This window comes from Oncorhynchus masou, chromosome 23, assembly GCF_036934945.1.
Source record: "Oncorhynchus masou masou isolate Uvic2021 chromosome 23, UVic_Omas_1.1, whole genome shotgun sequence".
In the NCBI taxonomy this organism is placed as follows: domain Eukaryota; kingdom Metazoa; phylum Chordata; class Actinopteri; order Salmoniformes; family Salmonidae; genus Oncorhynchus; species Oncorhynchus masou.
In genome coordinates this window covers 44,396,383-44,416,160 of record NC_088234.1, presented here as the reverse complement: position 1 = coordinate 44,416,160, position 19,778 = coordinate 44,396,383, and the positions used below count along the sequence as shown (strand labels likewise).

General features: G+C 42.7%; 2 protein-coding genes across 4 annotated transcripts in view; one reads left to right on the top strand and one right to left on the bottom strand.

The window, feature by feature from the left end:
* The window catches only part of thada (THADA armadillo repeat containing), a 100,419-nt gene extending 92,176 nt beyond the window's left edge, over positions 1 to 8,243 (bottom strand). For both annotated transcript variants that reach the window (XM_064932200.1, XM_064932201.1), the window contains exons 1-11: positions 8,090 to 8,243; positions 7,216 to 7,295; positions 7,007 to 7,116; positions 2,983 to 3,116; positions 2,533 to 2,687; positions 2,407 to 2,439; positions 2,236 to 2,284; positions 1,822 to 2,015; positions 1,423 to 1,517; positions 1,043 to 1,266; positions 192 to 910 (exon numbers count right to left, since the gene is read on the bottom strand). In XM_064932200.1, the coding sequence (XP_064788272.1) occupies positions 192 to 910; positions 1,043 to 1,266; positions 1,423 to 1,517; positions 1,822 to 2,015; positions 2,236 to 2,284; positions 2,407 to 2,439; positions 2,533 to 2,687; positions 2,983 to 3,116; positions 7,007 to 7,116; positions 7,216 to 7,288 (1,786 nt within the window). In that variant the 5' untranslated portion in view covers positions 7,289 to 7,295; positions 8,090 to 8,243. The remainder of the gene's footprint in view (positions 1 to 191; positions 911 to 1,042; positions 1,267 to 1,422; positions 1,518 to 1,821; positions 2,016 to 2,235; positions 2,285 to 2,406; positions 2,440 to 2,532; positions 2,688 to 2,982; positions 3,117 to 7,006; positions 7,117 to 7,215; positions 7,296 to 8,089) is intronic.
* Positions 8,244 to 8,410: 167 nt separating this feature from the next.
* Positions 8,411 to 19,778, top strand: part of plekhh2 (pleckstrin homology domain containing, family H (with MyTH4 domain) member 2) — a 68,697-nt gene continuing 57,329 nt past the window's right edge. For both annotated transcript variants that reach the window (XM_064932198.1, XM_064932197.1), the window contains exon 1: positions 8,411 to 8,601. The gene's annotated coding sequence lies outside the window, so the exon portion shown is untranslated. The remainder of the gene's footprint in view (positions 8,602 to 19,778) is intronic.

Genomic DNA, 19,778 nt, shown 5'->3' with positions numbered 1-19,778 from the left:
AAATTAGTGCTTCTACATTTACGATGGGGGAGTGAACTCTGACTGAAGCCAAACAGAAGTTACAATAAGGAACATTTTATATTTGCGTTTATAAAAACACAGCAACATACCTTTCCCTTTCTGAGTGAAAAACATAGAATCTTGCATTAACACGACCCCTGGTATGCGTGCATGTGTACATTTATATCTACCTGCGCTGCAGGGTGGGGTGACCTGTAGGGCCTGTACCATGTGGGCCAGACTGGAGGGGGAACAGCGCAGCAGCTTGGGAAGGAAATAATCCAGGATATAGGTGGTCTGGTCCAGCCTGGCTCTACACAGCACCTGAAGCAATGGGGTCACCCAGGTCTGGTGCCACCTCTCCATGCCCGCCTCTGTGCCCCCTGTGCCACCTTCCTCAACCAGCTGGGCCTTGTGACTGACAAACAGCCTCTCTAGCAGGTCGCTAGCGTAAGGTGCCAGGGTCTGGTCCCCCATCAAGCCCAGGAGACGTGAGGGCAGCTGGGGGTCCAGAGCCAACAGGTACCCTGCCCCTAGGAGCTCCACCAGGCAGGCCAGAGAGCCATACTTCCCTCTCTGGTGCCACTCCAGGCCCAGCAGGTTGTGGGTTAGCTGGGTAAAGTATGGGTCCCTGTAGGGGTCAGAAAAGGCTAGAGGGCTGCTGTGCTGGTGCAGGAGGAGGAGGTTCTTGAAGAGGGCGCGGGTCTGGTGGCGGACCCCATCCAAGGGGTGCTCCCAGTGGGTGTAGACGTGCTCCAGCAGATGCCCCTGGAGCTCTGAGCCCCCGCGGAGGGAGTCGTGAAGCAGGCCTGGGGGAGAGGACAGCCCACCCTGCAGGCTTTCCAAGGCGGCTCCGCTCCACAGGGTCAGCACGCGGGCTACCACCATGGCTGTGCTGGACTCCTTTACACTACAAACACACACACAGACAGAACAATAGTCAACCAAAATGACAACCATTTGGGTGTTAGCAATCGCACAAGTGTGAGTATGTTTGCATACGTGTGTGTCTGTGCAGCGTGTCTGCGTGCATGTGTCTAACCTGGTATCCAGCGCCAGCAGTGTGTGAGGAACCAGCAGCAGCAGCTGTTCCCTCTGTGGCCCCTGGGTTGCCCCTCTCCAGTTTAGCATAGCCAGGGCCCCATGACACAGGTAGAGGGACACCCCCGCGGGACGGCCACTGTCATACAGCCCCGTACAGCTCTGTGTCAGCCACACGGGGGCGCACTCACCACTCTGCTCTGAACCTTGCAGGAGACCTGCCACCTGGACAGGCAGATGGACAGTGACAGAAAAACATACAGAAATAGACAGACAAAAAGTTCCATCATTCAACATCATGGCCATTACTAGTATAAATGAACAACCCAAAATAATTAATTCAGGGTACTTGTGAGTGTTTCAGGTGTAGGGATCACTCACCACTGCGGCCACTCTATCTCCACTCCCCATGACAGACCGGGTCAGCAGGACCACTGCCATGCCAGCCGTGCTCTGCACCGCCTGCAGGAAGTTCTCTGGTGGGGGGGGGGAACAGACGAGAGAGAGTGGGGAGATAATGAGATATGGAAAGAGTCAGATGCTCAGTGCCCAGACTTTATGAGCTGATGTTGAGTAACAAGGGCTGTATTCATTCAGACCAAGTCACAGCAAACAGTTGCAAAACGTTTTTCAACGGAAACGGTTTACTCCAAACTGACAACGTTTTGCAACAAAAACGAGAGTTTATTGGAAAAATTCAGGTAGGTCCCTCCCTGTTTCGTTCTGTTGGCTTCCGTTTGGTTCCTTGTAAATAAACCCCTAGTGTAACACGGTCCTCACCATCTGTGAGGATGTGTGTGTAGCAGTCCAGTAGGCCACTGAGGGTGAGCTGCAGGGTGCAGTGAGGATGAACTGCCTGTAGGGTGACGCTGATGAGCTCCTGGGACCTCTGCACCACCAGCATGGAGGCCTTCACCGCAGCCAGACACGAGTGCATGAGCTGGGCCTGGACCACATGGCGACCTGCTAGACCACTGAGGAGACAGCAGGGGGCGACAAGCACACATCAGTCAGTCAGAGGGCACGCACTACATGTGTGGGGGGTGTGCAGGTTTTGCTTTAAGCCCAGCACTAACACAGCTAATTTAACTAATCAACGAATTAAGTCCTTTATTAGTTGAACCAGGTGTTTTCGTACCGATCTGGAAGGCAGGCCTGCCGTCCTGTGGGATTTAGCAGCACAGCCGGTCTTACCTGTTGAGTTGGAGGTATTCACTCAAGGCCTTATGGAGGAACGGTAACACTGGGGAGAACAGAAGGAGAGGCATATTATCCAAAGACATCAACGAACTACGTTTCTGTGTTTGAGCTCACCGTCCTGAGCAGGCTTGATATAAACCTAAAACTGATCCACAAAGCACTCACCCTCTGCTAGCAGCCTGTGTATACACCTCTCACCTGAAAGGCAATAGAGCAATAAAACGCGTATCTTATTCAAATTATACCAAACAAACACAAGAGACAGTCTAAACGAGGGGATTCCATACGTACCGAGAGGGAAGGCATCTAGACAAGCTGTGATAGAATCTATTAGGTGCGAGTATGAGCTGTGGTCTGAGCCCACAGTGGACAGACTGTCCGACAGGCACGCGGACAGACAGATGACAGTCTGCTCCTGCAGCCAGTCCGGTACAGAGCTCAGGGCACTGCCGAGAGAGAACAAGTAGATTCAGTGTTTACGTTACTATAGCGATTCTATACCTTGTTTGCTAGTCTTCTTTAAAAATAAAATAGTAGAACCATGTTCACAATACTTGGTCCTGGATATGTGGGCTTTTGTCCCACTTCCAACCCAGCACTAACACACCTGTTCAACTCATTAAGGTGTTGATCAGCAGTTAAATCGGTTGTGGTTGTGCTGGGCTGGAACAAAAGCCTGCACACCCTGTAGCTCTCCAGAGACTGAGGGAGAGGAAGATGTGCTGAGGAGAGGAGGTGTACCTGGCGCTGGCCCTACGGAGGGGGTTCTTGGCCAGCAGGGAGGTGTAGATGAGGGCCATGGTGTGCAGACAGGCCTGGAGGAGAGGCCCACGGGAAGTTTCCTCCTCACTCAGCAGCTCCAACTGAGATCCTGCCTGGAGAGAGAGACACTGACATGATTAGACCAGCCAGGAGAACTGGGGAGGGGTGGACAAACATGCAGAGATGAAAACACATGTGCAGGAGTTAATTGGATGACAGTATTGTAGGCCTAATGGTCTGTGTCATGTAGGACTTGTGGTTGACAGTATCATCTCAATATTGGCGTCTTCTCTGTTGCAGTGCAGGTCGAGTTGACCTGCTTCTGAGCCAGTTCTCACATCTCTGCCTGTTTATGTCAACCCAACCCGCCAGAGGTGTGACTAGGCCTGTGACGATACTACTATTACAATATTTTTTTCATGGCAAAAATGAAAACAAAGCATACCAAACTATTTGGTCCTTTAAAAAGCAGCTGCGTGTAAAATGTGATGTGCTATATCTTGGAAAATAAAGAAATACTGCCCCAACAGATCCACAGACAAAACAATCTTTATTCCGCGCCACACTGCCCTCTCCCACCTGGACAAGAGGAACCTATGTGAGAATGCTGTTCATCGACTATAGCTCAGTGTTCAACACCATAGTGCCCTCTAAGTTCATCGCTAAACTCAGGACCTTGAGACTAAACACCTCCCAATGCAACTGGATCCTCAGGTGGTGAGGGTAGGCCACAACACACCTGCCACACTGACACTCAACACAGGGGTGCATGCTTAGTCCCCACCTGTTCACCCACGACTGTGTGGCAGTGCACAACTCCAACACCAACATTAGGTTTGCTGACAGTGGTTGGCCTGATCACCGACGACTATGAGACAGCCTGCCATCCAAGGACTCTATACTAGGCGGTGTCAGAGGAAGGGCCTAAAAATTGTCAGACTCCATCCACTTAAGCCATAGCGCTACTGATGCACCAAGTCTGGAACAAAAAGGACCCTGAACAGTGTCTACCCCCAAGCCATAAGACTGCTAAATATAAGGAATAAAAATATATATAAAAACAACCATTTCAAAGATTTTATTGAGTTACAGTTCATACAAGGAGATCAGTCATCAGGCCCTAATCGTTGGATTTCACATGACTGGTAATGTAGATATGCATCTGTTGGTCACATACCTTTAAAAAAAATAGGGGCGTGGATCAGAAAACCAGTCAGTATCTGGTGTGAACACCATTTGCCTCATGCAGCATGACATCTCCTTCTCTCATAGAATTGATCAGGCTGTTGATTGTGGCCTATGGAATGTTGTCACATTCCTCTTCAATGGCTGTGCGAAGTTCCTGGATATTGGCGAGAACTGGAACATGCTGTCGTACATGTCGATCCAGAACATCCCAAACGTGCTCAATGGGTGACATGTCTGGTGAGTACGCCGGCCATGGAAGAACTGGGACATTTTCAGCCTCCTGGAACTGTGTACAGATCGCTGCGACATTGGGCTGTGCATTATCATGCTGAAACATGAGGTGATGGCGGCGGATGAATGGCATGACAATGGGCCTCAGGATCTCGTCACTGTACGTCAGTGCATTCAAATTGCCATCGATAAACTGCAATTGTATTTGTTGTCTGTAGCTTAAGCCTACCCATACCATAACCCCACCATCGAGGACTCTGTTCACAACATTGACATCAGCAAAGCGCTCGCCTACACAACGCAATACACGTGGTCTGCGGTTGTGAGGACGGTTGGACATACTGCCAAATTCTCTAAAACAACAGAGGTGGCTTATGACACTTCACTCAGTACTTTGTTGAAGCACCTTTGACAGCGATTACAGCCTTGAGTCTTATTGGATATGAAATTACAAGCTCTGGCACCCCTGTATTCTTCTCTGCAGATCCTCTCAAGCTCTGTCAGGTTGGATGGGGAGTGATACTGCACAGCTTTTTTTCAAATCGGTTTCAAGTCCGGGCCACTCAAGGATATTCAGAGACTTGCCCCGAAGCCACTGCTGCATTGTCTTGGCTGTGTGCTTAGGGTCGTTGTCCTGTTGGAAGTTGAGCCTTCGCCCCTGTCTCAAGTCCTGTGCGCCCTGGAGCAGGTTTTCATCAAAGATCTCTCTGTACTTTGCTCCATTCATCTTTCCCTCAATCCTGACTAGTCTCCCAGTCCCTGCAGCTGAAAAACATGCTTCACCGTAGGGATGTTGCCAGGTTTCCTCCAGATGTGATGTTTGGTATTCAGGCCAAAGAGTTCAATATCGGTTTCATCAAATCAAATTATATTTGTCACATGCGCAGAATACAACAGGTGTATAGTATACCTTACCATGAAATGCTTACTTACAAGCCCTTAACCAACAATGCAATTAAGAAAATATTCACTAAATAAACTGAAGTAAAAAATGTAAGAGCAACAATAAAATAACAATAACGAGAGTCAATGTGTGGGAGTACAGGTTAGTCAAGGTACTTGAGGTAATTTGTACATGTAGGTAGGGGTAAAGTGACTATGCACTGATAACAAACAGTGAGTAGCAGCAGCGTAAAAAAGGGGGGTGTCAATGCAAATAGACCAGGTAGCCATTTGGTTAGCTGTTCAGCAGTTTTATAGCTTGGGGGTAGAAGCAGTTAAAAAGCCTTTTGGACCAAGACGTGGTGCTCCGGTACCGCTTGCCGTGCGGTAGCAGAGAGAACAGTCTATGACTAGGGTGGCTGGAGTCTTTGAAATTTATTTAGGGCCTTCCTATGACCAAGAATCTTGTTTCTCATGGGCAAACTCCAAGCAGGAGGTCATGTGCCTTTTACTGAGGAGTGGCTTATGTCTGGCCACTCTACCATAAAGGCCTGATTGGTGGAGTGCTACAGAGATGGTTGTCCTTCTGGAAGGTTTCCCATCTCCTCAGAGTGACCATTGGGTTCTTGGTCACCTCCATGATCAAATTATGCCCTTCTCCCCTGATTGCTCAGTTTGTCCGGTCGGTCGGCTATGGGAAGAGTCTTGGTGGTTACAAACTTCATCCATTTAAAATGATGGAGGCCACTGTGTTCTTTCAATGCTGCAGAAATGTTTTGGTACCCTTCCTGAGATCTGTGCCTTGACACAATCCTGTCTCGGATCTCTAAGGACAATTCCTTCGACCTCATGGCTTGGCTTTTGCTCTGACATGCACTGTCAACTGTTGGACCTTAGGTTGACAGGTGTGTGCCATAATAAGTTGCATGGATTCACTCTGTGTGGGCTGTCCTGTGCCTTTTACTGAGGAGTGGCTTCTGTCTTTGTGCCATTCCAAATCATGTCCAATCAATTTAATTTATCACAGGTAGACTCCAGTGAAGTTGTAGAAACATCTCAAGGATGATCAATGGAAACAGACTGCACCTGAGCTCAATTTCAAGTCTCATAGCAAAGGTTCTGAATACTTGTATAAAAAACAGAAATACCTTTTCTACTAATTTGCAACCATTTCTAAAAACCCTTTTTTGCTTTATCATTATGGGTTATTGTGTGTAGATTGCTGAGGGAAAACATGTATTTAATACATGTTACAATAGGGATGTAACGTAACAAAATGTTTACTTAACTCTGATTACTTTCCGAATATCTCAACCTCCATTACCTTGTACCCCTGCACATCGATATACCCCGTGTATATAGCCAAGTTATCGTCACTCATTGTGTATGTATTCCTTGTGGTGTTATTATTCAATTATTTATATTTTTCCTCTGCATTGTTAGGAAGGGGCCATAAGTTTACACCTGTTGTTTACAAAGCATGAGACAAATACAATTTGATTGAATAAAGGTGACTGGATAATGATGTTTCCAACATTTGGGCTGTTTTCCTAAAGAAGTTAAATACGCTTTGTGTTTTGTATCCTTGCCACGATACTAACGAGCATCGGCATATTGGTGTCGACACGGCCCTAGGTGTGACCCAAATCTAAAATACCAAACACTGTTAGTTGAGGTAATGAGAGGGAGAATGGACACAAACCTTCTTGACCAGTTGGATCTGCTGCATTGGGTCAGTCAACGCCAGACAGTCCTGCAAGGTCTGGGCAAGCTGTCTGATCCACTCATCTCCTCCATCCACAGAGAGAGACACTGAAAAACACACATACATACAGAGAATCACTTTACACAGCAGAAAAAAACCACCACCACAGTTACAATCAGTCGCTAACACCAATTCCATCATCTCACCTATCAACTTGTCACGCCTGTCCTTGTCCAATACCACAGCCTCCACTTTCACCGTTTTCTTCTTTGTCACCATGGCTCCCCTGACAGGACAACCAGGTGAAGAGTGAAACAGAGTGTGCACTGTGGATGTAGCTCTTCAGGGACAGGATTGGTGACCACTGCCATACATTGGAAATGCACCCAGACACTTGCTCGAGAGCGACTATCCTGGTGAATAATGCGGTGTTCATAACCAAGTGGGAAGTTGGTATTTACCTCATACAAATGGGAAAGATAAATCCTCATTCACGCCCCTCCAACTGGTAATTATTAGTGGGAAACGTATCTATAATTCCCTGAACCCCGACTTCTCCCACATGCTGACCTCTGACGTCAACTACTAAGGGAATGATCTCAATAACAGCATTTAAAAAAAAAAAATCCATCTATTATTACTGTTACTGAAGACTCATTTGTTTACAAGCATGATAGTTGTACTTTCATTATGGTTGACGCAGCTTGTTGACCATTAGACAATCCGCGTTTCTCAACCGATAACAAACAAAGCACGTGAATGCATTCAATTGATATTTAACGCTTCATAACATGGAATTACCACCTTCCCACAACGTTATGAACGCAGCACAACTAGCTAGCTAGCTAGCTAGTCTTCTTAATTGCAAGATAGGTATAGCTATACTTTTCCGTAACATGTTATATTTGATAACTTAAAAGAACAATTGTTGTTAGATATGCATAGATAGCTAAATGATGTTCAATGAAACATACATGTAAGTTCACTTTACCCATGAGCTAGAGAGGTAACGATAACGTTACACGTTAGCATGCAAACAAGACAGGGAGCTACTAAAGATAACGTAAAATACACACTCACCAGAATTTGAGTGATTTCACGTTTATTGAAGGACTTTTTAATAAACATGCAAAATTGCAATTAACAACCTGATATCACAAATAATATTTTATGTGGCTTCTCTCAGCTGCTGCTAGCCACCATCATGCTACACGTGTATAACGTCAATTCCGGAGTTTCCATAACCCCGCCCTGAAGATTCTCTTATTGGCCAATAATTTTGTTGGAACAAAATTGATAGCGTTCATTGGTTGAAAAATATGTCGATCATATTGGATACATTACTTGTTTAAATTTACATGGCCATGCTTTTACAACGTTCGATTGGACGAAGTTGTTGGAAAACACGCCTTGGAGCCAGAGCCAACCCTCTTTCAACTTAGTGATGAAATGAAAACTTGGAAAGGAAGAAACTCTTCGATTTTATTTCGTAATTAGAATAATACGACATGAACAACAAGGGGAATATGGATGGAATAACTGATATGGAGTAACATCTCTCTCACCGTCTGCTTTCGTCAACCATTTTCAGGGTAAGACAAGAATGTAGAGGAATATTGATGCTTTTTTCTCTTTATTGTAGAGATGGAGGGAGAGCTATCAATCTTAGTGTCATTTGCTCTCTAGCTATATCTGGCATTGTAGAACTGTACTGTAGGAATGCAGTTTTGACATTTATTTTCATGATCACAATCTCATTATTTCTAATGAGAATTATGCAGTGCCTTCAGAAAGTGTCCATAACTCTTGACTTATTACACATTTCATTGTTTTACAGCCTGAATTCTAAGTGGTAAAATATATATATATATATATTTATTATCACCCATCTACAAACAATATCCCACAGTAACAAAGTGAAAACATGTTTTTAGAAATGTTTGCAAATGTATCGAAAATGAAATACAGACATATGTCATTTATATAAGTATTCACCCCCCTGAGTCAATACTTTGTAGAGGCACCTTTGGGGGCGATTACATCTGAGTCTTTTGAGTAACTCTGTAAGAGCTTTGCAACACCTGGATTGTACAATATTTGCCCATTATTCTTTAAAAATACATTTAAGTCTTGCCATAGATTTAAGCCAAAACTGTAATTAGTCCACTGAGGAACATTCAATGTCATTTTGGTAAGCAACTCCAGTGTAGATTTGTGTTTTAGGTTATTGTCCTACTGAAAGGTGAATTCATCTCCTAGTATCTGGTGGAAAGCAGACTGAACTAGGTTTTCCTCTAGGATTTTGCCTGTGCTTATAGCTCTATTCCATAAATTTTTATCCCCAAACACTCCCTAGTCCTTGCCGATGACAAGCATAACCATAACATGATGCAGCCACCACCATGCTTGAAAATATGAAGAGTGGTACTCAGTGATGTGCTGTGTTGGATTTGCCCCAAACATAACGCTTTGTATTCAGGACAAAAAGTTAATTTCTTTGCCACATTTGTTGTAGAATTACTTTAGTGCCTTGTTGCAAACAGGATGCATGTTTTGGAATATGTTTTATTATGTACAGGCTTCCTTCTTTTCACGCTGTCATTTAGGTTAGTATTCTGGAGTAACTACAATGTTGTTGATCCATCAGTTGTCATATCACTGCCATTAAACTCTGTAGCCGTTTTAAAGTCCCAATTGGCCTCATGGTGAAATCCCTGAGCAGTTTCTTTCTCTCCGGCAACTGAGTTAGGAAGGACGGCTTTATTTTTGTAGTGACTGGGTGTATTGGTACGTTACACGTAAGCTTAATTAATAACTTCCATCAGGCTCAAAGGAGTATTCAGCATCTTTTTCTATTTTTACAAATCTACCAATAGGTGCCCTCGTTTGTGAGGCATTGAAAAAACTCCCGGGTCTTTGTGGTTGAATCTGTGCTTTAATTTCACTTTTCGATTAGTAGGCGTTACAGATAATTGTATGTGTGCAGTACAGAGATGGAGGAGTCATTCAAAAATCATGTTAAACATTATTATTGAACACTGAATCCATGCAACTTATGTCATTTGTTAAGCACATTTTTATTCCTGAATTTATTTAGGCTTGCCATAACAAATGGGTTGAATAGTTATTGACCTAAGACATTTCAGCTTTACATTTTATATTAATTTCAAAAATGTTCGACAAACAAAATTCAATCAGTGAAAAAAAAATATTACAATTAATCAATTACAAATTCAGGCTGTAACACAACAAAATATGGAAAAAGTACGGGTGTGGGCAATGTATAGCACTGAAGCTGCCGAAATGTTTAAATACCCTAAATCAAAAGTGATTTGACATGATCTGTGAAGGCATAACTAAGTAACTTTTTTTAAACTGTTTTTAATTAGGTTTTGCTCGTGATTTATGACTTACTGTAGGATGCCCTTTGGATTCAATATAATAAAACGCAATCCAATACAAAATGATTGTACACAATCATTAGATAGTCATCATAGTCAGTAGAGACTAATGTTATTCTGTAAATATTATTACATGATACTTAAAATTTTAAAAACGTTGCCGTACAGAGAACGTTCTTCAATGACATCTTGGATCAATGTAAGCACCAGATCTCTAACTGAAAATGACGAACAAGGCCTCAGTATGTGCACCGATGTCACTAATGGTGGGTGTACTACATCATCACTTGTCTTTCTCTGGGCTGCTCTGGCTCTTCTCACAGGAAGCGAGTGGAGATAGAGACAGCTCTCCTCCCTTTCCCTGGGGGCCGAGGGTCAACTGTCCTTTGATGTCCTCCGCTCCCCACATCACCTCATCACACACACACACACACACAATGTGGAATTGAACGAGGGAGTGAACGAGAGAGCACCAGGGAGTGAAGGGGAGGGGGAAGGAGTAAAGGAGAGAGCGCCAGGGAGTGAAGGAGAGAGGGAAGGAGTAAAGGAGAGAGGCCAGGGAGTGAAGGAGAGAGCGCCAGGGAGTGAAGGAGAGAGGGAAGGAGTAAAGGAGAGAGCAGCGGGGAGTGAAGGAGAGAGCAGCGGGGAGTGAAAGAGAGAGGGAAGGAGTAAAGGAGAGAGCGCAGAGGAGTGAAGGAGAGAGGGAAGGAGTAAAGGAGAGAGCGCAGAGGAGTGAAGGAGGGAGCGCCAGGGAGTGAAGGAGAGAGCGCCAGGGAGGGAAGGAGAGAGCAGCAGGGAGGGAAGGAGAGAGCAGCAGGGAGGGAAGGAGAGAGTGAAGGAGTAAAGGAGAGAGCGCCAGGGAGTGAAGGAGAGAGCGCCAGGGAGTGAAGGAGAGAGGGAAGGAGTAAAGGAGAGAGTGCCAGGAAGTAAAGGAGAGAGCGCCAGGGAGTAAAGGAGAGAGCAGCGGGGAGTGAAGGAGAGAGGGAAGGGGTAAAGGAGAGAGCGCCAGGGAGTGAAGGAGAAAGGGAAGGAGTAAAGGAGAGAGTGCCATGAAGTAAAGGAGAGAGCGCCAGGAAGTGAAGGAGAGAGCGCCAGGGAGTGAAGGAGAGAGGGAAGGGGTAAAGAAGAGAGGGAAGGAGTAAAGTAGAGAGTGCCAGGAAGTAAAGGAGAGAGCGCCAGGGAGTAAAGGAGAGAGGGAAGGGGTAAAGGAGAGAGGGAAGGGGTAAAGGAGAGAGGGAAGGGGTAAAGGAGAGAGGGAAGGAGTAAAGGACAGAGCAGCAGGGAGTGAAGGAGAGAGGGAAGGAGTAAAGGACAGAGCAGCGGGGAGTGAAAGAGAGAGAAGGAGTAAAGGAGAGAGGGAAGGAGTAAAGGAGAGAGCGCCAGGGAGTGAAGGAGAGAGCAGCGGGGAGTGAAGGAGAGAGGGAAGGAGTAAAGGAGAGAGCAGCAGGGAGTGAAGGAGAGGCAGATTCAGTGAGATGCTGATGGAGAGGAGGCAGACACATGGAAGACAGATTTGTGATGTGAGGCCAGATATGGGAAGCAGATATGGGAAACGTCATAGCTCTTTGGGGAAATGGGCTTATCAGGCTCATCAGAAAGAATTACCAAGCGAGAGCCATGTGGAGGCCAAGGATTATTATGGATTGTTTTAAGAGGTGCAGGCCTATGAGAGAATAGGATTTAGGGTTTTCTGTAAGGGCTTTTAGGATAATGAGTTTTTAGATGTTGGTAATACACACTAATTGTTCTTCTTTGATACAGAATAACAGAAATGGTATGTTATTCTTCTTTCACTGGCACATTACGTTGTTTTCTTTCAGACTGACACAGACCCAAAGTCCGGGTCTTAGTCATTGTTTACCACAACATACACCCAACAAAAACAGCCAATGGAAATTAGTTAATTGCCTTCCACACATGTTTGTGCTCCCTGTGTGTGGAGCCCACGGCTATAATGAGAGGTTATTATAGTATAAAAGTTACTTAGTCTTTCTTACTCACTTTCTCTTTTTTTTCTTTCTCTGTCTCCCTCTCTTGCTCACTCTCTCTCAATCCCTCTCTCCTTCCCTCTCTCTTGTTTATCCCACTAACATGTGTTTTTCATGATAAGGGTATTTCCATCGAAATGGACCAATGAGCACCAACATATGATATGCTTCTATGAACTTCACGTCGGGTGTCAAATTAAAGCTAAGAGTCAATGTTTTTGGAAAATGAAGGCGTAGTTACATTTTTCAATCATTTCCCATCTTAATAATGTGATGTAAGTAAAGGCTTTGATTTCTGGATAAATACTGTAGATGGAAAAAGGTCTTAAAAGGTATCAGAAATACATCAAAACACAATAATGTTGACTTAAAGACCCCTGCCAACTAATATCAAAATGTATATTTTATTTTTGGAGAAATTGTTTAATTGTGTAAGTTTAAAAAACATTGCCTTGTGCCTTGTAGTTCCGTTACCGGAAACCCACAAATCTTTAATATATTATTTTGTTTCTCTCCCTCACGAGGAGGGAGGATAATGAAAGGTCACAGAAGTAACACATATTGGTACAACTACCAATTAGTTAGTGATTTTACTGATATCAATTTTGTTTATGAATTATTAAAACTCCTAATTCCGTTACCAAATTGGTACCCAAAACAATCAGTAACGAAATTACTGCAAATTAATTGTCTACAATGGGAAATCCTAGTAGTCACATAGCACAGTTAGGTCACCTGCTACTTTCTTACATTCCACTGGTTAATGTTAATCTCCATTTTCTTTGTCTTTCTGTTGTCTAGTGGTCAAACCAAGAGTGTTACAGTCTGATTCTGGACAACCCCTCCCTCTCTCTGCCTGTCTCTCTTACTCTCCAGTGAATGTCACCTCTCCCAGCTCTTGTCATGCCTACCTCTCTTTCCACTTACTGTAACCAGCATCCTCACCCACTGACTGGCACTGGATGTCCATTGATGTTGAAAAGTATTGGCAATTAGACGTATGTTTCACAAGTTTGGATTAGGGCTGGGCGATATGACCAAAATATCATGGTATTTTTCAAATTTCTGCCTGTATTTGACGATATGTGCTTCATGAGTAGTGCGTGACCCTAGGGTGGCAACACATATGTTCTAAATGATTTCAATGGGTCTTTCTCCATTCCAATTGTTTTATACTGTTCAATTCAACTTCAACCTCAAATTATTTCCTGCATTTCCATCAATTTCTGCATTTCCTGCACTCATTTGAGATCATTTCCACACTGCCACGATATGGGCAAAAATACTGGGCCTTATTTTTAACCAAATGTTGCAATTGCGAACACTAAGGTGAACTTTTGGAATCATTGAAATATAATGTTTATTCTATTTCTATAGTTAGAATATACATAATAGTGGGCTCTTTGAATACAGTGTTTGACATGACAACGAATGAAAATGCCATGGACGAGTTATTGTGACAGGGTAGGAACCAAAGTGATGTTCAGTGTTTCCTGGGAGACCCTATCATCTTTGGCTACATTACACCTATATCCATGTTGGCAAAATATTGATGTTTCGGCTATTCCTCTTTGATTTAGAAGATACTGTTGCACAAACAACATGCAGATTTAAGCCCCCACCAGTATTGGTATCAGGCTGTATTAGATAGCGACATTTGCTCTGACTCAGTCCTTTTATTAGCTAGCGAATAGCATTAGTGGCTAACACGATTTAGCTTAACTTGCTAAGAAAATGCAAACTAGCTGTTTGCAGATGTAAGAAACACAAACTAATATTGTAATTATAGAACGCTTGTGAATTGATATTAAGTTCAAAGTAGAAACAACATCTTTGTCATCAACGTTGTTGCATGTGCTGCACTGAACATGCAGACTGAACGAAAGAGTCTCGTAGTCGAGCAACAACAAATGCTCTTGTGGGACTAGGTCTGTGGAAAGCGGCATGGAGAGAGCGGAGGGATGCCTTAAGTAGCGGAGTAAACTATACAAATGGACCTTACACGGCGTCTCACATTTAATAACAAACCAAATACCATTATAGAAGATGAAGTTAAAAACCCAAACGGGTCAGTGCATCAATACCGGTATATAGTAAAATACGGTATACTGCCCAGCCCTCGTTTGGACATTACAATACAGAACAGTGAGTTTAGCACAGTAGAGTACAGTACAATACTGTAAAGTGAGTACACAGTACTATAAAGTGAGTAGAGTCTGCAAACATGCTGGATGAGTCAGAATCCATTGAAGAGCATGAACGATTCATTGACAAGAGATACTTACGAGCTCAAAGAAACATGTTGCTGGTTTCAGAGGATTCAAGAACTGTTAAGGACAACAAACCCAAGTCAACAAACCAAAACCAAGTTGGCCAAGCGGTATCAACGATGGCATCAAACCTTCCCCAAACAAGAAGGCGCACGTGGGGAGAGGTTTACAGATATGGATGTTGACTTGTTGAAATCCATCAATGAAAGGCTTGCCAAACTTGATATCTTGGATATACTACGAGAGGACCTCAATGCATTATGTGCCAGTCTAGAATTCAGCCAATGTCAGATTGATGATCTAAGGAAAGAGAACATGACGCTGAAAGGTACTGTAGACTCTATTCATGGCAAGGCAGAGGTGGTGCAAAGGGAGAACAAACAACTTAAAGAAACCTTGCTTGATGTACAGTCGATCAATCAGGGATACTGGAGAATGACAACAGCAGAAGCTGTGAGGACACTGCCCGAGACTCTCGACTCAAATAAAACTGCCCACTGATGTTGTGTGTAATGTCACTTTCTCCAGAGTCCATAGAATAGGTAAGGCCTCTGGGAATAGGCCACGGGATATTATTGCATATTTTGACCATTTTAAGCAAAAGGAAATGACGAAGAGCAGGGGCAGAGAACTCAAACACTGATTTTGGAATGAATGATCCCTTCCCCACTGAGATCAGTGAAAGGAGAAAAAAACTGTATCCCATCATGAAGGAAAAGCGTTGCCTGAATCAACAAGTCTCCATGGTGATGGATAAACTTTACATCAACGGGCAACTGTATCGGGACTCTAGAGTACCTCCCTGGCTATTTTAAATTAATGTTCATGAGTTTGTTGTAGTGAATCATGACAACTTCAACTATAACTATAACGAATACATGCTCTATTGATCTCCACTATAATGAATACATGCTCTATTGATCTCCACTATAATGAATACGTGCTCTATTAATCTCCACTCGACAAGGAAATAGTTGCATATAGCTCAGGTTAATGTATGTAGTCTTCCGAACAAAATACATGAGGTCTTTAACTTGGTCAACATAAATAATATTCATATTTTAGCTTTGACCGAAACACATTTGGATGCATCTGTAAATGATGGGCAAATGAACATTCATGGATATAGCCTACTTAGAAGGGACAGGAATAGGAATGGTGGAATCCTATACCTTTTTAGAGGAGGGATGACCTTAATGTAGGTCTAATAGAGGTACTATGGGCTCAAGTACATCTGTCTCACCAGGCAGCCATATTGGTAGGATGTGTGTTTTGACCTCCTTGCTCTAAGGTGTCCTATCTGGGTTTGATCAGGCCACAGATAAATATATCTTGGTTGCTATCTTGAGTGATTTTAATATAAATTGGAAGGATCATAATAATGATCAAATATAACTAAATTGATGAGATATGCCGAAGGCATGGTTAATGATACTACTAGATCACAAACTAAGTTAGTACACATGCATTGATCTGACCTTCTGTAATGTACCATTGCAATGGTTAAAAGCCAGATCAATGCCAGTGGGCTGGCGAGACCATAATATTGTGACCATAACCATAAACACCAAGGTTCCAAAGAAACCCCCAAGGATTGTGGTCAAGATACATTTTTAAACATTTAATCATGAGCTATTTCTATATGATTTGGCTGCTGTACCCTGGGAGCTGATTTATCTAGAGGATGATTTAAGTCACCCAACAGAATGTTTTATTGATTTGCTCACTAGGGTAATGGACCATCATGCACCAGTCTGAAAGAGTACAGTTGGGGCTCGTCCATCTTCATGGATTGATGATCAACTGCATGATTGAGGCATTTTGTCAAAGAAATCTTGCCTAAGTCTTAGCAGCCAAATCTAAACCAGAAATTCATTGACAGAATTGTAGAACACTGTGTAATCATGCAGTTAAATTAAATCGTTAGGAAAAAAAAGTTTTTTTCAAAATGCTTTTGATTGTCAAGGGTTTACTTGGCACGTCTATTTCATCATGCCCATCTAGTGTGGAGGTTGACAGGAGAACAATAACAAAACCAGCTGATATTGCCAATCATTTTGCTGATTTCTTTTTTTTTTTTACAAAGAAAATGAATTGACTGAGCGATAATGTAAACACCCATTCTTCCAAACAAGCTATTGTCCAATAGATTTTAATTTTTTTTTTTTTTATTTTACCTTTATTTAACCGGGCAAGTCAGTTAAGAACACATTCTTATTTTCAATGATGGCCTGGGAACAATGGGTTAACTGCCTGTTCAGGGGCAGAACGACAGATTTGTACCTTGTCAGCTCAGGGGTTTGAACTCGCAACCTGCTGGTTGCTAGTCCAACGCTCTAACCACTAGGCTACCCTGCCGCCCCAGGGTAGCCTAGATTGATCATATTATGAGCAACAACAAAAAACTGTTCTTTTAGTCTATAAACAGAGTCAGTAGAGGAGGTGTTAAACCTATTGAAGGCATTACCCGATGGTAAATCTACAGGTGATGAACTTATGATCTTACAGACAATGTTTTAACTTCGCTGTGCTGCTCCCCAGATTGCAGCTCCACGGAATATTTAATTGGTCACTGGAAAAGGGGACATTTCCAAATGCATGGAAGCATGCTAAACTGTGTCCAATCCCGAAAGACAGCAAAGAACCCATTACTCCTGCCAATAGTCGACCAATTAGTCTACTCCCTTCACTCAGGAAGATTTGGGAAGCTATTGTGAGTAGACAAATATGGGAGTACATGGAAAAGAGTAGTCTGATGGCAGCCAATCAGCATGCTTATCGCAAAAAACATTCTACCATTAAATTGGTTGACATGAGTGACCAGTGGCTCAATGCTATAGATAACGGCAGATTTGTGGGTTAATTATTTTTTTATTTTAGCACAGCATTTGATTTAATGGATCATTTAAATGATTTTGAAAAAATGATTGCATTCTGGGTTTAAGGAGGCAGCATTGAATTGGGTACAATGATATCTAACAGTCAACCTATATCAATGGGTTGTTTTCTTCCCCTCATGCTTTAAACTGTGGAATACTGCAGATCAACTGCCTTGGGCCACTTCTTTACTAAATATATACAGTTGAAGTCGGAAGTTTACATACACCTTAGCCAAATACATTCAAACTCAGATTTTGCCACAACTTTGGAAGTATGCTTGGGTCATTGTCCATTTGGAAGACACATTTGTGACCAAGCTTTAACTCCTGACTGATGTCTTGAGATGTTGCTTCAATATATCCACAGAATTTTCCTACCTCATGATGCCATCTATTTTGTGAAGTGCACCAGTCCCTCCTGCAGAAAAGCACCCTCACAACATGATGCCGCCACCCCCGTGCTTCACGGTTGGGATGATGTTCTTCGGCTTGCAAGCCTCCTCCATTTTCCTCCAAACATAACAATGGTCATTATTTACATTTACATTTACATTTAAGTCATTTAGCAGACGCTCTTATCCAGAGCGACTTACAAATTGGTGAATTCACCTTCTGACATCCAGTGGAACAGCCACTTTACAATAGTGCATCTAATTATGGCCAAACAGTTCTATTTTTGTTTCATCAGACCAGAGGACATTTCTCCAAAAAGTACAATCTTTGTCCCCATGTGCAGTCGGAAAACGTAGTCTATCTTTTTTTATGGAGGTTCACACCAACGTACGTTCATCTCTAGGAGACAGAACACGTCTCTTTCCTGAGCGGTATGATGGCTGCGTGGTCCCATGGTGTTTATACTTGCGTACTATTGTTTGTACAGATGAATGTGGTAACTTCAGGCATTTGGAAATTGCTCCAAGGATGAACCAGACTTGTGGAAGTCTACAAAAAAAAACAATTCTGAGGTCTTGGCTGATTTCTTTTGATTTTCCCATGATGTCAAGCAAAGAGTCACTGAGTTTGAAGGAAGGCATTGAAATACATCCACAGGTACACCTCCAATTGACTCAAATGATGTCAATTAGCAGAAGCTTCTAAAGCCATGACATAATTTTCTGGAATTTTCCAAGCTGTTTAAAGGCACAGTCAATTTAGTGTATGTAAACTTCTGACCCACTAGAATTGTGATACAGTGAATTATAAGTGAAATAATCTGTCTGTAAACAATTGTTGGAAAAATTACTTGTGTCATGCACAAAGTAGATGTCCTAACTGACTTGCCAAAACTATAGTCTGTTAACAAGAAATTTGATGGAGCATTTTAATTTGTGGAGAGTTTTAATGACTCCAACCTTTTTTTTTTACCTTTATTTTACTAGGCAAGCCAGTTAAGAACAAATCCTTATTTTCAATGACGGCCTAGGAACAGTGGGTTAACTGCCTGTTCAGATGCAGAACGACAGATTCTGTACCTTGTCAACTCGGGGATTTGAACTTGCAAGCTTTCGGTTACTAAGTGTATGTACATTTCAGACTTCAACTGTACAAACTACCTTCCTTATGCCTATGTGTTATCCAGACAGAAAAGAGAAATAGGCTAACATTTAGATTATGTGCAATAAAGAAATTGAATAATTTATCTGAACAAACCAGAAACCTTTCAAACCTTTCAACCTTTCAACATTCAAAAAATACTTTAGAACCATTTAAATATACAGTTGAAATCGGAAGTTTACATACACTTAGGTTGGAGTCATTAAAACTCGTCCCCAACTTATTGTGGGAAGCTTGTGGAAGGCTACCCAAAACGTTTGAACCAAGTTGAACAATTTAAATGTAATGCTACCAAATACTAACTGAGTGTATGTAAACTTCTGACCCACTGGGAATGTGATGAAATAAAAGCTGAGATAAATAATTCTCTCTACTATTATTCTGACCTTTCACATTCTTAAAATAAAGTGGTGATCCTAACTGACCTAAGACTGGGAATTTTTACTCAGATTAAATGTCTGGAATTGTGAAACACTGAGTTTAAATATATTTGGCTAAGGTGTATGTAAACTTCCGACTTCAACTGTAATACATTGGAAGGTTGAGCAGGACTATGGTAGATGAAGGAATCAGTATATCTTTTCAGACTGTTAGAGTATTCATCTGGTCAATATGTCAGTGTATTTTGTCTGTTTGTAACAGTATGTAACATATGTGAAAATGTGATCATATGATAA